Source organism: Rhinatrema bivittatum, chromosome 15, assembly GCF_901001135.1.
Source record: "Rhinatrema bivittatum chromosome 15, aRhiBiv1.1, whole genome shotgun sequence".
NCBI classification, from domain to species: Eukaryota; Metazoa; Chordata; class Amphibia; order Gymnophiona; family Rhinatrematidae; genus Rhinatrema; species Rhinatrema bivittatum.
This window is the reverse complement of record NC_042629.1, coordinates 50,254,595-50,272,693: the sequence shown is the minus strand read 5'-3', so window position 1 is coordinate 50,272,693 and position 18,099 is coordinate 50,254,595. Positions and strand designations below refer to the sequence as shown.

At 44.4% G+C, this 18,099-nt stretch overlaps 1 protein-coding gene across 1 annotated transcript in view; it reads left to right on the top strand.

Moving 5' to 3' along the window:
• Positions 1-18,027, top strand: part of CMSS1 (cms1 ribosomal small subunit homolog) — a 229,646-nt gene extending 211,619 nt beyond the window's left edge. The window contains 9 exon segments of the mRNA XM_029578541.1: positions 8,281-8,352; positions 9,032-9,164; positions 12,421-12,480; positions 13,094-13,196; positions 13,951-14,011; positions 14,939-15,026; positions 16,549-16,566; positions 16,569-16,636; positions 17,753-18,027. Of these exon segments, the coding sequence (XP_029434401.1) occupies positions 8,281-8,352; positions 9,032-9,164; positions 12,421-12,480; positions 13,094-13,196; positions 13,951-14,011; positions 14,939-15,026; positions 16,549-16,566; positions 16,569-16,636; positions 17,753-17,836 (687 nt within the window). The 3' untranslated portion in view covers positions 17,837-18,027.
• The last annotated feature ends 72 nt before the right edge of the window (positions 18,028-18,099 follow it).

The window sequence follows — 18,099 nt, the reverse complement described above, 5'->3', positions numbered from 1 at the left end:
ATGGTTTGTGGGTTTGTGAACTTCCATCTTTTCAACGTATTAAAAAGTGCAAAGTGCTAAATGTTTCTGTAGCCACACACACACACACACACACACACACACACACACAGAACAAGGGTCTTAAAAGGGACCAGAACTGGGTCTTTAGCTGATTGGGATGATGGTTTCTGTGAGCTTGGGCAGACGAGCGTCGCTCAGAAGCCACCTGGAGCGTGAGGCGGCCGATGGACTGACCCAGAGACCAAGGGGGAGGGGGGTATTCTTGCACGGGAAACCCTCAGAGGGCAATACGTGCTCTGATTAGAAAAGATAAAGAATTGACAGCGCCCACAGACTCTGACCTGATTCCCAGCAGCAGACACAGTGGAAATGTATTATGTGAGTTAGGGGCATGCATGGAAAAACCTTTTGTTTGATTTTTATTTCGTTTGGGTAGGTTTTCATTCGATGTGGTGCACACTAAACCAAAAAGAAACAACATTTTGTAGTGCTTTGTGTTATTTGGGGGGGGGGGGAATAACACAAAATGAAACACATGTGGTTCTTTCCTTGTCATTTTAAAACGCATTTCTAATATGAGTTAGAATTTCTCTGTCCATAAAAGCAAAGGCAAAGTGAGCCTAGGGTTGAGAGCACAATCTAGTGAGCAGAGCGCAGAGCTGCAGACATGGAAGCCTAGGTTGGAGTCTCGTCTCTCTCTCTCTTCAGTCACCTTGAACGAGTTGCTTAATCTCCCTGTGCTCAAATTTAAGATTGCAAAATACTCTGGGCTACTGTACTCATCTAGGTTAATCCTGTTCAATATGGTCGTTGTGTTAATAACAAATATTATTGTTGATTTAGCTTTTTGCTTTTGCTTCCTCCAAGGGATGGCGTTGGCAGAGCCATTAACCTGAATACCAAGAAGGGTAGGTGGGAATATAGAGGCAGAAGAGACCAACCAGTGGTACTATAATATTTATGGTAACCCCTGATACATATAGTCAAAACTAAAATCTATAGTGAGCCAGTTGCACATAGGAACATCTTTCTATGACTAGCTACCCAAGAATTAAGATTACCTCTTGCCCAAATCAGCTGACCCCTTTTGCTCTGGCCACAAGCTTCTCAGGGCCAGTCTGTTTCTGTTGTTGATGCTGATAATGATGAGGAATTCTTGGCTTTGATAGTTCCTTTATAGTCCTTGCACATAGATGGATGTAACTCCATATATGGTCTCTGTACATGCAGATCTGAAGTTCTCTCCCTTTCCAGTTATTGCTGCCATTGTCATTAGAGACCTGTTGCTTCATTGCTTGTCTGAGCTGGTTCAGTAGCCGGTTATCTCATGAAGGTAAGGGGCCGGTGAGCAGAGAATGTCTCTACAGGCAATAGGAGAGATCCTGTCTGGCTTGAGAATGCACTTTCCTTTAGTTAAGTCATGTAGCTTGTTATTTCTGTGCTGGAAGGAGTTTCTATTTACAAGTGGTTGTTAGATCTCCATGTTCTATAAAGTTCATGCCACATGGCCGTGAAGAAACAACTTTCTTGCTGGGCAGAATTTCTTGTTCTTCTATGGGAAAGTAGTCGCCTACTGGAACAAAGCAGAAAGGAGGCTGAGAATCCTTAGCCTGATCGACTGGGCCTGACTGATGCTAAGCTGATGCTCAAGACTACCTCAGCACTATGCTAGCCTAACAGCATTTTCAAACCTCATCCATATTTAGTTAAGCAAAAGGTCATGATGGCTTTTTTTTTTTATTCCGGAAAGAGAATCACCGTTGTTTAACCTTCGAGATTGTGAAAGTCTGTGTTAATAGAGTATGATATCCCTCAACAAATGCCAGGACAAAGCTGTGATGAGGGGGAGATAAGATAGAGACATTTAAATACCTCCAAGGTATCCATGCACAGGCAGCAGGCCTCTTTCAACAGAAAGAAGGCTGTGCAACAAGGGGTCATGGGATGAGGGTGAAAAAGGGGTCAGACTCAGGAGTAATCTAAAGAAATATTTCTTTACCGAAAGGGTGTAGGATGCATGGAAGTAGTGGTGACAAGTATCGGAATTCAAGAAAGCATGGGCGCGGTAGGAATTGGGTGAACAGACAAGACAGACCATAAGGTCTTTTTCTGCTGTCATGTTTCTATGATCTAAATTATTTCCATCACCGTCGGGACTGATGGGGACAGTCCATCGCTAACCTGTTCTTGTAGAATAAGAGAGAGGATTAAACATGAACAAGGTGCGTTAAGGTGACCTGCTAGTGAGAGACAGTCATGCATCATTATCCAATATGTCACCCAATGGTGTCAACATAGGTAATGGGATGTCTTGAGCTTATTAAACTGTTTCCTGCATGTGCAGAAATGTGTGTTTCACCAAGTGTGGCTTGAAAAACATAGAAAATATGCCACTGAGGCATTAACATTTCTACATTGGAGGACCACTTCCTGTTCTAGTTACTTTTTCATTACAACTGTTTATCTTCAGCTGGCTCCAGAGCCTCCGCGCTTCAGTCCCACCCTCTGCCATGTCTGATGAAGCTGAGGTTTCCATAAGCCTTCATCTGCAGTTGTCCGGGTGTCTGGCTGCCACCGCAGCAGCCCAGTGTTTAAGGAACGTAGACTGCAGCTCCCATTAGAACCAGCACGTTGGGCCAGCAGGTGGCACTAAGGTGCAGTGAAGCACACCTTTCATTTTGAACAAGATGTGTTTCTATGTTCAATTAAAATTTGAAAAATATACATGTATAAACATTACAAAAGACACATTACATGTATTTGAAAGACTTTGCTTTCTGATGATTACATTATGAACTCATGGTAATTAAATTTACTGGCAGATTGCTCCTTGTGTGACAGTCAGTTATTAAAAGATACAAGATACCCAGATAGGTTGTGGTACGGGTTTCTGCAGTGCAGTGACCATGAGTCCTTCCCGCGAGCTGTGAGGGCTGTGCTGGCAAAGTGACCAGGGCTCAGGTCTCCTGCACAGCAGCACACAGCGGAAACCAAGCCCCCAGGCCAGTCATAAACACTAGACTTTTTCCATGATGTGGATTAAATCCTCTTTTTCTTTTAACCAAGTACATTTGGCAGAATTTGCAGTTGGGAGCTAGTCCAGAGAGAGAGAGAGAGATGTGAACGATGGATAACTTATTTTTCAGCTCATAGAAAATCTTCGAGTATCACTTGATTAGTGCTTGCCGACTGAGCCAGGTTTGACTATTAAAAACAGAATCTACTGCCTCTTTCTATGAAGACCACATGTCTCATGTCGGCAGCCTTGGGCATTCGTTGTCTGAGCTGCTTTACCGGAATGTGAACTTAAAGCTCTTGTTTTAATTTTAATACTTCAGCTAGCTTGGCAGCGTGGCGCAATATATCATAAGAGGAAACATCGATGTCCTGTGTAGGATTAATAAGTAGGGATCCCTTGGTATTTTAGCTCATAAGTCAAGGCCACGTCACAGACACATCCCGCGTTTCCTTCGTTTGCACAAGCAAGGGCCATCCTTAGTGGGGGCGAGCAGCAGTGCTCGTGCTGGGCCCCCGCGCTTTGGGGGGGCTTCACCCTGCCATGATAGCCCCATCCCCAACTCTATAAGTTCAGTGTTCCAGGGCCCCGCACCCTCCTAGAGGCAGCTCCTACGCACAAGAGTGGGGAGAGGTGTGAACATGTATTGAAAGGAGAGATGTTTGGACCAGGCCCGTAGGATTCCACCTCCAGTGGTCGGTGACGGGAGAAGCCCGTGGGGGGGTGGGGGGGGGGAGGGCCAGCATGGAGAGAGGGCCGGAGAAGGACAGGGCCTAATTTCTTCTTCTTCTTCTAGCAGTGGCAGTTCCCTTCGCAACGGGTGCTAATGTGAGATAATTGCAGTGGCCTATCAGAGGGCCTGGCAATGACACCCATTGCCACTGGCACCATTTATTGAATGAATGATTTGTGGTCATTATAGCATTGCTGGCATGCACAGCACTATACAGGATAAATCACTGGTTCTGGGCTCTGTCCCAGAAAAGGGAAGACAGCACTTTAAGTCACCCAGAAAAACCAACAGCTTTGGAATAGAGACCTTGGCTGTTTCGCTCTGTCATATAGCACTGTACACCAGGAGCAGCTTTGATAGTTCTTATATTTTTATTGAAGGCTGTGGGTATATTATTTTCTCTGAGGGCAAGCAGTCCTCACACACCGTCAGATGGAGGCCCGACACGGAAAACTTATGTCAAAGTTTCTAGAACTTTGTCTTGGCCCACTGAGCATGCCCAGCATGCCCTATACCCTGTATCCACACGGGGTCTCTCTCTAGTCTCTCTTTTTCCACGGAGCTGTAAGCATCGCGGTGTGAGTGAGATCACTTTGGCCTTTTGGAAAACTTTTTCTTTTCCTCTTTTCTCACTTTTTCGCAGGTTTTCTTCGCTGTCTTTGACACTGGGTCCCTCTTGGTGCTCCCCCGTAGTCTTCCTAGTCAGGGGTTTTGACGTGTGTCCTGCATGGCCCTTGTTAGCAAGGTTACTGAGGAGAGTGGCCGTTCACAAGGGATGGATTATTCTGGTAGCACCAGACTGGCCCAGAAGGGCTTGGTATGCAGACTTAGTGAGACTAAGCAGGGGCACATCTTTGAGATTAGGGTAAGCCAGGAATCTGCTCAGCCAGATCGATGGATAATAATCTTACAGCCTCGCTCTTGACAAGCTAGGGAAGGAAGGGCTACTCAGTCAGAGGAAGCCATTTTATTGAGGTCAAGGAAGAATTCTACCTTCTGAGCGTATGGTAGGGTCTGGAAGATTTTCCGGGAATGGTGTAGGAGGAGGAAAGTCGCCCTGGGAGCAGCACGTATTAAAGACATCTTGCAGTTTCTACAGGATGGTTTAGAGAAAGGGCTAGCCCTGAACTCTCTTACGGAGCAGATGGAAGCGTTAGCTGTTTTTAGGGGCCGGATGCAAAGGAACTCTCTTGGGGCTCACCCAGACATAGTATGTTTTTTAAAGGCAGTAAAGAACGTACGTTCTCCAATACGCCAGCTATTGCCCACATGGGATCTTAACATAGTGCTAAAGGCCTTAGCCAAACCACTTTTTGAACCGCTCAAGGGGGCATCAGTAAAAAGGACCTGACACTGAAAGCAGTCTTTCTAGTGTTAGTGTGTTCGGCCAGGAGGGTGTCAGAAATCCAGGCCATATCTTTCAATTTGTAGGGACAGAATAATCATCTGCCCTGTCCCATCCTTCCTCTCTAAAGTGCTATCAGATTATCACTCCAACCAAGAAATCATCCTACCGGCCCTAACGAGGACAAAGGAAGGACAGGGAGGGGGTAAACTGCACCCGCTAGTTGTCCAAAGGGTGCTCCTGCATTACCTAAAAGTCACCAATGCATTTAGGAAGATGGACAGGTTGTTTGCCCGGTTACACGGCCAAAGAAGGGGCCAGGCAGCTTCTAAGCCCTTAATTGCACGCTGGATTAAGGAAGCAATAGTAGAAGCAACCATTGCACAGGGCAGACAGGCCCCGAGAGCTTTGTGCGCACATTCAACAAGGGCGCCAGCAGCCTCATGGGCAGAGAGTAGGACGGCAGTGCCTCAGAATATTTGCAAAGTAGCAACTTGGTCCTCCTGGGGTATATTCGCAAAACTTTACAAGCTAGACCTGCAAGCAGATCAGGAGCTGAGTTTCAGCAAGATCGTGTTGGGGGCCACAGAGGTCATGTCCCACTGCTCGGGTACATCCTGCAGGTGTGGACTAATCTGCAGGACGAAAAGGAAGGTAAAATGTGTACTTAGCAGATAATTTCCTTTGCTTTAGTCCTAGCAGAGAGGTCCAAGCACCATCCCCAAGGAAAAAAAGAAAAGAGTGGGAGGGGGTGCTAATAATGGCAGGTCATTAACCTAACAGGCTAGGGCAAGAGGCTCCTGGAGAATCACCCCGCTGTCCCAGAGTATACAGTGGCGAGGACATAAGAGAACTTAAGAGGAAAAACAAAAGAGTTCTCTGCCTCCACCTATGGTATACAGGGGAATCCGCAGGTGTGGACTGCTCTGCTAGGACTAAAGGAAAGGAAATGATCTGATCTGGTAAGAACAAATTTCACCATCTCGTGATTTATTTCTTGTTACAAGGCAAACTAAGAATAATGGCATATGAATTCTCAGAACTTATAGGCCTTATATCAAATAATTACACTAGTAATATCAGTGATTCTCTGCTCCATTACTTTCCATCGCGGCACAAAGTTCTTCAAGTAATCTAAAATAACTCTTGACATAATGTTCCACAATGATGGGAGCACAGACTCTGAATACCTGCCGGACCAGATTCAAGTGCCACCTCTGCCACTCAGCATGAGGCTTTGAGCAAACCGCTTAAACAGTTTGCTGACCTGGATTGCACAGTCTGCTTTAATGTTCAAGTGATTTATTTCTTATATTCCGCTATTTTCACATAAAAAGATCTATGCAGATCACATCAATCCATTCAGGAATGCATAAACATGCTCCCATACAGAAAGTAAACTTTCATTACAAGCCTAAAATATCAAATCTATCAAGGCTCAGCACCCAGCCACAGTATAAAAAAAATAATATTAAGACCCTTAAATGATAGCACTGCCCAGACAGCCTGGCATTTGCGTTTTTTTCGATAACACCCAGAATCCTGCTCCTTGATCAGCTCCAGCGGTGAGACATTCCACAGATGGAACGGATGGTAAATTTGGTCCTGGTTTCCACCGGTGCCTTTCCCTTGTGAGCAGCCCTGCGGTGTTTGTGGTTAGCATATTTGGATCTTTAAAGTCTGGTTTTGAGTGCCAGAAGAATAGGGGGGGGGGATATTTGTCACACACAAAGCCATGAGTGGGTTATGTGGGGTTCCGTGAAAGTCAAAGCCACACCTTACATCAGGTCCCATGGCATAACGCAAGAGCAATTTTCAGAGTTCCCCCGCCTAGGTGCAGAGCCGGACCTTGCACCAAATTTTCAAAGAGAACACGCTGGTGTATCTTCCCGGGGGTACCAAGGACCTGCTGGCTTCGTCCCTGCTTTTTCTGCGAGCAGAGTTTTGCTGGAAAACCCAATACGTGTAGACAGGAAAATCCCATTTTGGTTTCCTAACCTGCCCCCCCCCCCCCCCCCCCCGCCCTTCTTCCTCCTCCAGCCCCGGGTGCACCTCCCCTCAATCCAGCTTGAAGTGTGTTCATTAAGGAACCCCACATGTACTTTAGGAGGACTGAGAGAGAGCAATATTCAGAGGACCAATCTACACTCACAAATCACCTTTCTCTCAACTCCCCTCCCCAGTAATTGACTTTGGAAATTGTTCCTTTTGTGTTTTGCTTTGAAAGTTTAAGTGAATATATACAACCTGTTTACATAAAGACGGGATTACAAGGGCGAGAACTCAATCACATTGTAATTTTTCTACATTTTATAGATGATTGCATTGAATGGCAAAGCCAAAAGGAAGGATCATCTGTAATATAGGAGAATAAACTCTCTCTCCTGCTGTGGCTCTCCTTTTATGTTCTTTTGCCTGTTACATCCATATTTATAAAACATAAAAGCAAAGATCAGGGCCTCTGGCTCAGTGAGAGAGCATGAGCAGCACTGACTGCTGTACAGATAAGAGGGTTTTTTGTTGTTTTTTTTTTGTTTTGGGTTTTTTTTAACTGTGTTGCTTGTTGATCCTTATGAAGGACCTCCATACACACAGGAATAAAGCTGGCTCTGGTATGGACTGTAATGTCAGCACGAACCTGAGATGCACAGATCTGGATCCCAACACGACTGACCTGCCCTTCTTTCTTCTGAAGTAGACTCAAGCAGTACCAGTTTTAGCTGAATAATAATAGCTGTTCTGCCCCTCTGTAAAGTGTTTAGTGACAGGAGGATGTTATTTTTACTGAATACTAGATTGATGCAGGATGGTATGCGTCAGCTGGAGAACCCTACAAGGTATGCATCTGGTGTTTTACCTTATCCGACTGCAAGTGATACAGCTCTAGAGTTATTGCCATTATAAATCCCCTGCTCTGGTTCTTGAAGCATTATTTCTGTTTTTAAAACTTGTAATAGCAGTGTTGCCAATTTTGTAAAGCATTGGTGGAAGCACTTATGCCGTCATGTTTAGTTCATCAGGCCGTGCTCGGTGGGGTGAGGCCCCGAGCGTGCCAGTCCCAGGAATCGGTCAGGCTGGTGTACGGTAGGCGTTCCCTGCGTGTTTGGAGTGCTGCTTGGAACACATGACCATTGGCTGTCCTCATTCAAAATAACAAACACTCCTTGATAAATCATGTCTTTGCAGCCTTCCAAAAGTCACCTGCCGCTTCCGGAGAGGAAAGAGGAAAATGCTAAGAAAACCAAAAAGAGAAAGAAGGTAATAAAAAAAAAAAAAAAAACAAACCCCTAATAAAATCTCCCTAACACAGGGTGCAGCAGTTGGTTCTGTCTGTCATGGAACATAATTGCTCTGCCTTGCTCCGTAGACTGCAGAAAGCTACAGTCGATCCCCCATCTCTTGAAGTGTTTGACCCTTCACAGAATGGAATTTTTCAGGGTTCCAGACTGTCGAACTAGGAAGTGCTCTGTCCTAGAGCAGTTGAGCAGTGGCAAAGGGAACGTGGGCTGTTCAGCCACTTCAGCACTCCAGAACTAATTTGGGGCAAGAAACTGAAAACAGAAAATAGTCTCCAGAGGAGAAAGGGCCAGTGTATGAAACCAGTGTGCCACCTTGCTCCAAGGAGCAGTCACGGAGCAAGTACAGAATGTGTTAGAATTGCAATGTGGTGTTAGTTAATCTGCAGATCGTTTTAGTATTGAACACCCAAACCCGAAGCAAAGGAAATATTTAGTATAATTTAGCAGACACTTACATTCAGCTGGATGCATGAAACTAGCCCTGATTAGCATTGCCCTAGTACTAATTACAGGTGTCCTGTTTAAGGGAGTCTACACTGCACTGCTTCATCTCACCTTGGAGTATTTTACATTAAAGCATATTCTTGTTAATCTTGTATTCTTTCTCAATTTCTTTTATCTTTTATTTGTTTGTTAAGAAAAAGAAGATTTCTGAAATTCTGGCAAATTCAGCCCCTAAATCCGGGGTCCCCTCAGATCTACAGAAGCTGCTTCTTCAGCACTTTGAGAATCGACGCACAGCGATAGAAATGGAGGAGCTGACACTGCCAGGTAAAGCGAAGCACGGACGTCAATTCTCTCTGTGTTTCAGAGTACGAAGTCCAGCGTCCACTGCTGTCATTGTAAGTCTCAGAGAACAGGGTTCTCGTCTTAATTTCTGCTTTTATTGCAATAAGAGAAAGCTCTGGACTTGTACGATGACCTATGTGCATAGGAATCGAAGAGGCAGAGAGGAACATTTCTCCTGCAGCCCTGGATGATAATCTCCCAGGGTGCCATCAGCAAAGCATAAAGAAAATTCAGCACGCTAACCACTTCAGTAAAGGGAAGCTATTGACAGAAGGAAGCCGTGAGCTCCCAGTTGACACAACTCGGTATTGCTTCGTTTATAGACACCAAAAGCCCCATTGCCTGGTATGCTTGAGGAGCAGTCCATGCTGGTTAATCGAGCATGTCTGTTATTTGAAAGTAAAACTAAGTCCATGGGGCTTTTTTACGCCTTTAGACAGTATCTGCAATCCAACGCAAACCTATCCCCCACTCTCTCATTTACCCTGCTGCCATTACACTCTGCCCCCACACTTCTTATCCCCATTACCCTCCCCAAAACTGCCCCATACTATTTATCCCCACTCCCTCTCCAATACTGCTCACATCCTGCTCCCCAACACTACGTATCCCCCTCCCCCACACTGCTCACACTACTTATCCCCATTTCCCCCTCCCCCACACTGCTCACCCACTTGTAGAAATTGTGATTAATCAAACCAATAAACAATAATAATAATCTGTTGTTGAACTGCCTTGATCCTTGACACAAGCATGAGAAGCTCTTTGAGGTAATTTGTGGATGTCTTCCTGCCTGACACATCAGGCCTGCTGACCCATGGAAACTTTAAAGCGTGACAGCCATCCTCAGGAATTTCCATTGTTGATGGAAGTCTTTTGCCACGTCAGTAAGCACTGGGCTACAAATTGGAGCTCCCTCTGAATGATTTAAGGCAAACCATTCATACAGTTCCTTATCTAAATGTTGCAGTTTCGCTTTTTCCAGCAAACAGCATTGATCAGTTGCTTTGCTTGTTTCAGAATTTGTCACAAACTGTAGTAAGTTTGCCTTCTGTGCCTTGCTATTGTAGACTGAATGTCGAGCCCACATTGTATTCCTGCATCATCCTGCTTCTCTTTTCTCTGTTCTCTAGACAATTAATGTTCAGTTTCCTGTCTAATCATCAATACAACGTGCTTTGGAGTACTGAGAGCCATGGTTGCAAGACGGGCTAGATTTGGGGATTTTTTTCTTGGGGGGGGGGGGAAGGGGAAGAAAAATGCTAGTACTGAGATGTGATGCAGGATCCTCTTCACCAGCCCCCTGAACATCAGCTTCCCTCCAGCTCTTTCTCCTTTTTCCTTCTGCTCTCCCTTTCCCTAGTGCTCTTCCTTGCTTTCCTTCAAATGTTGATTAGTAGTGGATTGGCAGCAGTCCCAGCCACTGTTTGCATGCACCCTGCCCCCAGAAGTCTTCCACTCCCCATGCATTTGCAAGCTCTGCTGCTAGGTTTTTAGATGCTGGTTAGTTGAGCTTTCTGGTTAATGGGCCTTTTACTGTATGTGCATATAGCTGTGTACACAAATGAGAGAGGGCACGGGTGTATGCCCATGTGACTGAGGAGAGAGGAGTGCAGTGCTGGGATCCCATAGCAGGAGAGGGAAGATATTTCATTTACAGCAGAGACATCTTTCCGGTGCACAGAAGAACATGAGAAATGCCAAACCAGTTTAGACAGTGCTCCATCAGTCCAGGTCACCATGCAAAAATTATCCAGCAGATTCCTAATCCTGCTAGAGCTTGTGACTTAGTCCACAGGTACAGTAACAATTGACTAGTATTTGTTGAGAAGTACGGCACATTCCCACAAAAGTGCTCTCTTTTGGTGGAATAACATCAGACTAGGCCCTCTCATTCCATCTAAAGATGGTATGTTTGTGAGTACGTGTGCCACAAGCTCCATTTAATCCTCTTGTGTCACCAATCCTACGTCTGCCACCATCTCCTTTCTGGACAGTGCAACAAGCATTTTTTCATTTTTTATACTTCTTTTTTTTTTTTTTTTAGGGCTTTGATTGCTCCTCCAGCTTTGTTATTTGAAGGAGGTCAGGCTTCCTGCCATTGAAAACGTGAAAAATGTCTGTACTGTAGACCCTAGTTAATCCATATGAATTCTTCAGTTAATTTAGTCTGGATTTTAAAGAACCATTGAGATTCACTAAGTTGCAGATTGGTTACCAGTTATAACTTAGCCGGCTAACTTAACTCCTCCCAGTTATGCCCCTGGAACTCCCCTAACTTAGCCAGCTAAGTATCCAAATATTCATTTAGCTGTATAACTTCTGAATTATCTGTCTAAATGCTTCTGAATATGGACCTGCCTATGTATACCAAGTTATCTGGATAAACTGACTGCAAATTACTTGTTAAGAGCCGATGATGCTGATTAGCATGGAGTGCACGAGACAGTGGCATCTCCCACCCATTTGGCTGAAAGCCCACCTCTACCACCCTTCCTGTGTGGTCATCATAACCCTACTTGCAGCCTCTCTGTCTTCCGCTATTTTTTTTTTACTTTCTCTTAACAATTCTTCACTTACAGCAGAGTCTGCTAGAATGCATGGACACGTTCACACATCAGCATTTAGTTAGGCACCGCTGTCTTAGGTATTCCATTCTACACATAGCACAAGATGTACTAAAAGATTTTTTCCCATTACGTCTATGGGAAAAGAGCCTACTACCTCTGTCCCATTGCATAAAAACATGTTTGTTTGTAAATAAAATTGTATTGAATTCCTGAATATCCTGGTAAAATACAGAGATCACAGACATGTAATAACTACGCAGTACGAGACGTGCACAGCAATATTTCAATAAACCCCCCCCTATCGAGCCCCCTCCCCCAACTTCCCTTCCTCCTAAATTTTAGAAATACAGTAGTTCCGAGATAAATCCAAGTTGCATTAGTAGAACTGTGATACAACACAACGCCAAACCTCAACAGGTTTCCAGATGGATTTTAAAAGGTGCCCTTTGCCCCTACGCATTGCTGTCACTTTTACCATCACATGCGTCAGCTCAGCGAGTCAGTGGATGAAGGTGCATCTTCATGAAAACCCTGTGTATTGCATTTGTTCAAAGGATAGTGCTGTGAGCTGGGTTCTGCAGGGAAGCTCTGCTCTTCTCTGCTTTTGGCATCCTTGTGAGCAAACCATGGAAGGATTTTATCATTCTTTCCTTTTTTTTTGTCTTTAGATGCATGCTTCCTCCCATCCAGCGACCTCACCCACACTTTATCTTCGTACTTGAAAGAAAGTAAGTAAAGAACGTATCCTCGGTGGATGTTTTATTCGTGGAGGTGGGGCGGTTTGCATCGCTTCGTGTTCAGCGGTGCCGCTGTCCCTGGGGGGGGACTGCAGGATTTGGAATTCGGTTTAAGATTTGAAGTCGAGCCCTTGGATGGTACTGCTTTACGGCGCCACTGGGCCTCCCTGATGCCTCTGACAGTGGCCATGCCCTAGAAATCTTCTTGTGGGGTTGCTTTGCAATGAGGGTGCCCAGGAGCTGGGATTCCAGAGTTGGAAGCACAGGATTTAGCCTCCGTAACTGATCTCACACCCTACAGCGGCGATGGCGAACTCCAGTCCTCGAGTGCCACAAACAGGCCAGGTTTTCAGGACATCCACAATGAATATGCATGAGATAGATTTGCATACAGTGGCACAGTAAAAATATATATAATTTGCTGCTGGGCCATGGTTTCAGAAGGTTTTGGCCCAGAGGTACAAAATAAGACAGCCCTTATGGAATATATGGACCAAAGAGATGAGTGTGCTTCAATGGTCCCCTTCAGCAGTGTCTGATAATATAGGCTCTTTAAGTCAGTATAGAGTATTTAAGGGATTGTCTTTACTTTGTCTTGTTTCAGTCAGTCCCAAGTGGACAAAGCTATGCAAAAACCACCAGACGAAGAAGTCCCTGTTGCTGCTGCTAGTCTGTAGCTCGGCTCATCGGGCCCTGGAAGTCATTAAGTAAGACCCATCACCCGTTTCTGCATCCACATAACTCAGACTTTCGTTCTGCAAACCTTTGGGAATTGTGTTACTACCCCGACATGATGAGATTAGCATTTTTTACCAAGGCAAAAAGCAGTGCAATTGCTGTGTTTAATCCATGTGCACAAGCCCAAGCTCCAGGTAATACTGTCCGCTGCTCACCAGGCAAACTCCCGGCACAGCTCATGCCGAAACTGTGCTGAGATGGTCCTGAGGCCCACAGTGCTGGACTGGGTCATTAGACAGTACCACAGACTTACTGCTTACAAATTAAAAGTGAGATCCAGTCACTTTTCTTGAGTGTTTTGCATTTACTGAAATCAGAGCACGCTTTCAAACTTGACCCATGCATGTTATTTTTTTTTTTTTAATGCATTAATGATTGCTTTTATACCTTAAAAGGAAGTAACATACTGCTAGGGAATTCCCAAAGATGTGCAATATCTGTAGATTATAAACTGTGAATTCTTGCTGGCTAAGACCACTCTTAGGCCGTTTAGTTCCCAGGTGATCATATTACAGTTTATTTGGATGTAGGTTGATTAAACAACTCTGTGCTTCCCATGGAGATGTTATTAGTGTTCCTAATCAGCACCACATTTGGTGCTATATAATATACGACTGCTGGGCCAACATTAAATCGTAACGGCAGTGCAGTTTAGCCTTGGGGATGGTGTGGTAAGCTCCTGTCATGAGCCCTCTTACATGTTCTTCTTCATTGTTCCTTCAGGTTACTCGCCACCTTCAAAGGCAACGGCAGAGTTCTCAAATTGTTTGCCAAGCACATAAAGGTAGGTCTAAGATCCAGCTAACAAGGCTACCTGTGATAGATCTAGAGATGAGATAACCAGTTCTGGTAAAACCCAAACTCCCAATCCTGATTGGAGGGCAGGGTTTACAGATAATCAGGTCGGATTCAGGCACGCCGATTCCAGGTTGTATATGCATCCATCTGAATCTTTTTTTTTTTAAGTTTGATTTATTTTTAAGTGTTTATAGTACACATATGCAAAGAAGAGAAGTTTCTAAGAGGATTGCATCAACTACTGTATGTCAGATGCACAAAATCATAGCCCTTGGTTGGAACTAGTTTTCTGCCAACTTCACCATTATTTGACATCAATCAAGTTGTGGTTCTGCCAATCTCCATATCTTTCCCCCCTGATTTCCTGTCCTTTGCTAACCAAAAGCAACAACACAGGATGATCCTTAACTTCACGCTGGAAATAAGCGCAGGATGTCATATGCTGTGATGCTGTTGCTTCTCATTGGACCGAGCCATTCTTGCATGTATGCATCATAAAAATTTGCGATATTCACAGTCATGGATAATCGCGTTATTTATTTCTTTAAACACATTTATAGTCTGCTGCTTCCACAAAAATCCTGTCCAAAGACAGTCATAAAAACACATAAAAAAATAAAACAAAAAAAGACAAGAATATTAAAAATAAGACAAAAATAAAACAAACAAAAAAAAACCAGCATAAAAATGAAACTAACATTCAGTCAAAAATCTGACCAAATAACTGAGCCTTCATCTTCCTAAAATGTAAATAATGGCAGTTTTCAAAAGGTTTCGACATGCCATCATTTTACGTGGCATCGATAGGAGTTTCTTTTTTTTTTAATCCAGCAATTTATTCAAAATCAAAGAAATTTGTCTTTGCAAATCATACCTTATGTTATTCTTTGCCACTTTTCCCCCACTGCATTAGATAAACGAGCAAATGAAGGCATTGGAGAAGGGCATTGTTCACCTGGGCGTGGGGACACCCGGGAGGGTGAAAGCACTGATAGAACAAGGTAGGAAACCAGAGTGAGCAAAAATTAAACTTGTATCCCCTTACTGTGGTGTTTATTACCCCAGTTCTAAAAGGGAACTGTTATTCCTTTCTTCTGATTCATATTTTAGGTTTTGAAATGTGCATAAAAAGTAACTTTTTTAATAACTGTAATGAAAGCAGATGTGACCTGAAAGTCAAACAGCAGTCATCCAAAGTCCTGTTATCTTCGAGTGACTCTCACCAGAGGCCTAATGAAATGCAAATCAAATGCTTAAAGCAATGACCTTGTCCTGGATCGTTTAGTAAACCAGAACCTCGGACTAGAGCCCATACGTTTTCTCCACATTAATGGAAAAAGTTGAGCAGGAGCTTCTGGTCTCTAGGGCTGTAGAGGATGAACGAGACAGGAAGGTATAAGAGGAAATTTAATTCCCAGGCTCCATGACCACAGATCAGGTGGCAGCATGGCAGGCAGGCACAGACAGACAGACAGAGCGGGCGGACCAAGTTGTGTTGTCCTTTCTTCTGACCTCTTCTGGGCATCGGTGACCAGCGAGATATATCTAACGAGCGAAGGAAGGGATTGGAGTGAAGGAGTCCAAAGTCTTAAAGCTCATCTTTATGCTCTAATGACAGAATGTTCTCAGAGCAAGCCTTGCTCTTCATCAGTAGAAGGCAACAAGTTACAGAGGAATTCCAGGACTGATATTGGCTTGTTTTTAGAGAAGCTGTCAGCTGTCCTGCCCTTTTTTTTCCCCTCTGTCCCTGGCTCACAGTCCGATGGGCCACTCCCATGCTACTTATCTTTTCTATAATCTTACTAGAGGTATGCAGTGCTGTAAAGTCTTGCATATGAGAGCGTCCCTGCTCCTAGTCACCAAGAGTTGAATGATCGGCGAATGAGATTTGAGAGCCTACGGTGGCAAAAGGGCTCTCACTTTTAGAGGTTTACACGCTGATTCTTTCTAGCCGTGAAATTGAAAAGCATCTTTCATCGGAGCTGGTGGCTAAGAGGGCAGACAGCTTCCTCAAAGGGCACAGAAGCTCCAAGATTGGCCACATACTTGAATTTTTGAGGTACTCCTACTAACCATTTCTGTGGCACTACTAAATGTACCCAGCGCTGTACAGAAAGAGTCCCTGCTCTATGGCGTTTACAATCTAATCAAGAGAGACAGAGAAGTAAGAGGATTCAGGAAATTTATTTATAGTAAATGTAGTTTGAATTAATAAGGATCATCAGGGGAAGCCAGGGTTTAAGATCATCAACCAATAGGCCAAGAGGCCCGGTCCGGTTTACAAGGGGATGTTCTGATATGGATAAGTATCCTCTGGGCTAGTTGAAGCCATCAGACCTTACTTAAGGTTTTGCATAGATTTTTTTTTTTGTACCGGTTTCCTGAGTTAGTTTGTGTATTAAACTCCAAGGCCATTTGTGCTCCGTAATTTCATGTAGTAAAGGTGTTCAGAGATGAACAATGTAAGGTAAAATTATCATCTACGCCTGCGTGCACTGAATGCTGCCTCCGTTGTCTTTTCAGAAGGCCTCACTCTAGACTCTTGAAGTACCTCATCTTTGACTGGAACTGGAGAGATCAGAAGTTGAGGAGAATGATAGAGATCCCTGAGGTAGGCTGCTGGCTCTTGTTTTAGCGCTTCTCAACTATTATTTAAAAACCAAAAATATATATATATATGTGTGTGTGTGTGAAAAAAGCGCTTAGGGGCGGGCTCCATTAATCCTTTTTTGTCTGTCCGGAGGCTTGATAGCTTCAATGAAAATTCACTGATTGGTCCAAACGTGGGGGCAAGGTGGATAATGAGGCTGGCACCTATCCTTAGTTTGATATGACTGAGGTCAAGTTCTCAGGGTAAAATTTGAAAAGCACTACTATATCCATGCTTGAAGAGAATGCTAGAACATCCTCCTTCCTTGTTTTGTTTTGTTTTTTTTTCATTTTAATGTTTTTGCAGTAAGAAACTTTACTCATTAAATAGTGTCAGCCCAGGCCCTGGAATCCCACACCCTCTCAAACAGGTTGCTTCCAGCTGCAGCGCATGCTTAAATACTTTTTGTTCTGCTTGCTAAGTGAAGCATTTAAGACTTTAACAGTAACGGCGTCCTTAAGGCTGAAATCTGTGGACATTGTCCCACCGGAAGTAAGCGAAGAATGGAAAATGAAATCTGCTTTAATGGTAATCGACTGCTGTGTGTGGCATCATTGGCCCAACATGGCTGTCATGTATCCGAGTTCTGTGGCCACTAGGCACAAGTAGAGTATCCTGGGCTCTGCAAAGCCTTTCCAAAGCCACAAACCTAATGCCTGACTTCTTTGGAAGTAGGAGGTGGGGGATGGGGGCAGGAAGGTGCAAGGCAAATTAGAAAAAAATGCAGGAGCTGATATGATCTCGTAGGTGGGGGGGGGGGGACATGCAGGGATTGATTGGGTGGTGTAGTTGGGACAAGTGGCACACAGGAATTAGATAATGCAGGTGGTCTTGGAGGCAAATAGAGATTAGGTGGTGCAGGTGGGATTGGAGGCGGGTGGGGATTAGGAGGTAAAAACGAGCTTGGCAGCGTGCCCAGATTAGGTGGTGCAGGTGGGATTGTAAATCCTTTCTCCATATTTCACAGCTCTTTTGCTCCAGTCACTAGGCTGCACGGTGCCTTTCTCCATGCTGGGGTAATACTGACAATCCATATAATCTTTCACTTCCTTTTTTTGGGGGGGGGGCTCTGTTTAGGTAAAGAGAGAAACAATGGAACTTCTGGAAACAGGCTTGATAGGAGCCTGCCGAGCTGGGACCCTGAAGCTGGGCCTCTTCTGAAGCTTGGGTCTGGATGGAACTCCTCTCCATATCCTAATCTTGTATCGCGCAGTGTTCAGCGCTCCTTGCCATCCTGTGAGCTGCCAACGCTGAGTTACTTCTTGAAGGGACTACTTTTACCTCCTGAGTATTTGGCAGACTTTGATCACAGCTTGTTGGGACCTTTTTTAAAATAAAGTTTACAAACCTTATGTGCAGCTTTTTGTAATCCTGTCTCTTTCTTGCCTTCAGAGGTTGTAGAACTTTTTAAAATAAAATCCATC